Source organism: Haematobia irritans, chromosome 5 (assembly GCF_050003625.1).
Source record: "Haematobia irritans isolate KBUSLIRL chromosome 5, ASM5000362v1, whole genome shotgun sequence".
Lineage (NCBI taxonomy): Eukaryota > Metazoa > Arthropoda > Insecta > Diptera > Muscidae > Haematobia > Haematobia irritans.
This window is the reverse complement of record NC_134401.1, coordinates 1,763,603-1,766,929: the sequence shown is the minus strand read 5'-3', so window position 1 is coordinate 1,766,929 and position 3,327 is coordinate 1,763,603. Positions and strand designations below refer to the sequence as shown.

Here is a 3,327-nt window from a genome sequence, read left to right as displayed (position 1 = left end):
GGTTGTGACAGATGTTTGGTGCAACATTCATTGCTTTGATTTCAAATCAAAACACATTAGAACTCCAAAGTGCAATAGGACAGAAAGGACGATGTTGGCCGGTTTGCTTTGTTGGGCCATGAATACAATTAAATGTTGAGATACTTAAATTGCAACAAGCTAAGTACTCTTAGATTTGTTTGTAATCTGAAAGAGTGAATGGAATAACAAATAATTATGTGTTTAGGACTACGATTGTTGGCTTTGTTGGAAATAATGGAATGTCAGCACAATATTGCAATTGTAATAATATCTATTTATCCGGTCAATATTGTACCCCAATAACAGCTAAAAATCTAGAGCATTCCTATCATGCCAAAATCTACTTATTTTCTTATAGGAAATTTGAGTTTAGATTTGTCACCGAAAATCGAGTTTTGTGATGGCCTTTCTCATATCCGCTACAACAGTAAAAAAATCTGCTACAAAAGGAAATCAGTTAGTGTTTGCTGGAATATACCTTCATGCCTTTAGCTGTAAACATTTTTTAATTAGTTTTGAAATTTTATTTTATTTTGTATTCGAATTATGACTTCCATGCACCAAGACTGAGATGCAATATCTTAGACAATTAGCCTTATTGAGGGGAAACAAACCGAAAATACAGAACTCCAAGCGATAACAAGCCAAGTACTCATAAAAATGGGATATCTGTAAAAAGAAAAAGAGACAAATAAATTATGTGGAAAATTTACATAAGCCTCAATTACCATTTTTGACAAAGGAGCTTCAACTGAAAAATCTTCATACGTAGATAATACCTCTGCCGTTTGATTACAAGACATTTGTAAATTCTCAATGCATCTCATGGTCAACATTGTATCCCAATAGAAGCTAACAATTGAAAGTATTCCTATCAAATTTGTTTTTCCATCAGTTGCTATACTTCCATTTGTAAATTGTACAGCATGATAGAGTGTAAAAAGATTAGTAGTAAAGATTTTAATCAATACCACCAAAATGACTCTTTGTGACATTTCAAGAATACGTTTGGACAGTTGAAAACATTCAAAATGCATTACTCGTAGGACTCGGAAGCGTTGAAAATTGTAAACTATTGAGGTCTTTCCCATTACCTCCAGTGATTTGTTTATATAAACAAAATGCATATGCATTCTCGATAAAATCATAAAAAAATTCACATTAAATTCCAGCAAATAGAAACCTTGTAGAAAATTTGTCAAAACCATCAGATAATAGGAGGTATTGGGCTTATGCTGCATTTGTATAAAAACAATTACAATGGTCAGGGCATTTCCATGGCAGATAAGGAATTTATAAATCGTATCGGATCGATGGGATTTAAGTTCTCTCGCCATTTCATTTCGCATATCGAAGCGTTTGCAAAATATTTTATATTTTTCAACAAAATTCAAATAATGCTCCCATACATTTAGAATTCGCTTACGATTGATCCAAATTTCTAAACATAAAACTAAATTTGTCAGAATGCGAGCAGCTTTGCCAACATAATAAGTCCATTCCAAGATAATTCTTCCGTTTAAATAATAATCTTTTCGCTCCTCGTTACTAGCAAACTGTGGAACACTTAAAGGAGATATTAAAAGACAAGCTATCTGTATCAATGCGCTGTACCAGAGATAAGCTCTTGAATGTTGAAATTTTGCAGTTTTGAAATTAAATGGTGAAGGTAAAAGGCCCAATGTTAAGGCGTAATAATAGATTATTTTCCATGTCCATATATCCCAAAGTTCACTTGTTATCAACGACATTTCGATACTGTTTACACTAAAGACTTGTCACCATCAAGCTTTCATGTGCTATGCAGAACTTATCCTTGTATTATGATATGTTTATTAGGGTTAATATTTTATTTTAACATAAATTTGGTTAACATTTTATTATAAATTAAATGTTTTTTATACACTACATTCAACGTACAGGGAAGTTTTTACAAGGCTAGTTTATAGAAATGCCACCAGTATTAATATGGAATTTAACTACAGTTGAACATAATGTACTTGTTCTAATTTTGGAATAGATTCGAAAAAAAAAAATAAAAAAAAGATGCAATACTGCCGAAAAGTATATCTTTCTGTTATGAGTATCCCTAATGTCACATTTGATTATAGACAGTATTAATGAAATATTTTATTAATTTAATCAATAACCGAATGACAGCTGAATACGTTTCATTCTAATAACATTTATTAAAAATTCCTAGTGACTAGCAATTGTAAATAAAATTCATTATGGATATTAAAGGTGGTGACTGGTGGCGTATGATGGCTACGGTGGCAGTTTTTGGTTGTTTCTAACACTCATACGCTCCCTTGGCCTTTACACCTGTATATAAAAATACAATACATTCTTGGAAAGAAACCTGCCAAAAACCGCAGTCGGTGTCTGCTGCAATATTGCTATATGTTTGTGCTTCATGGTCTAGCGAACAAAAATTCGTAAAATTAAAATAAATCCTGTTATTCTTTAATTTTAGCAATTAAAAGACATTTTCATAATATATCGTTTTGATTGTGTGTTTGATAGCTCCTAGTTTAATTTTTTTGTTTGTTCCAACCAAACTATGGCCCATCCTCCGATTTATATTTACCCCGTTATTACCAGCAGTGTTGCCAGTATTTTCTTGGCTCTTGTCCCCAAATTTGGGCACTTTTGTACCCAAAAATCCCCAACCTAAATTAAAATTCCCCACAAAAATCCCCAACACATTTTTGACAAGTTTTGTGAAAATAAATAAAGGAATAGACACTGCTGTAGAAAATCCGTAATAATTTAAAAATTGTAAAAATATGCAATTTATCTTATGCCAGTTTGTGAGTTACAATAATATGAATATATCAAAACACAAATCCAGGAGACGGGTGTTCAAAATATCATCCGATACAAGCCCTCATAAGAAATAATAAAATAAGGAGTCATCAAATTTGTATCTTTTGGAAATCGTCTTTTAAATGCTCGAAAATTAAAAATTGGAGTTCGGTCACTATGTCTATTTATGAATCAAAATTTTGTTCTAAATAGAAAAGAAATAAAATTGGCGTTGTTGGCCCAACATGAATTGTATTCTATATGCATGAGATATAGTTTCACAAACCAGTGATGTACACAGATGAGGGAACATCACTTTGACCCGAGTCCTACAAATAATTTCACAATAATAGAAAATTTTCTTAGGCAAACAGGGCACCCAAATAAATGGGTTGGGATCAAGAGGAGGAAAGCTTTTTTATATTCCGAAGGTTCCCTATAGTTATTTAATTTCTTTAATTTTATATAAACTGTAACTCTAAACCTGATTTAACTATT

The 3,327-nt window shown here is 31.7% G+C and overlaps 1 protein-coding gene across 1 annotated transcript; it reads right to left on the bottom strand.

The window, feature by feature from the left end:
- Window positions 1–549: 549 nt before the first annotated feature.
- LOC142237828 (putative gustatory receptor 58b) lies at window positions 550–1,358 on the bottom strand. Its single transcript, XM_075309259.1, has 2 exons — window positions 735–1,358; window positions 550–690 (listed from the first exon to the last, which is right to left on the bottom strand). Exons 1-2 carry the CDS (start codon window positions 1,356–1,358, stop codon window positions 550–552), a joined length of 765 nt encoding a protein of 254 aa, XP_075165374.1.
- Window positions 1,359–3,327: the final 1,969 nt, after the last annotated feature.

Excerpts from the sequence above, each read along its gene's own strand:
- LOC142237828 (XM_075309259.1), bottom strand. The coding sequence starts at position 1,358 with ATGGCGAGAGAACTTAAATCCCATCGATCCGATACGATTTATAAATTC. Across the intron at positions 691-734 it reads AAATGGTAATTGAGGCTTAT|ATATCCCATTTTTATGAGTA; the intron begins GTAAATTTTCCA and ends TTCTTTTTACAG.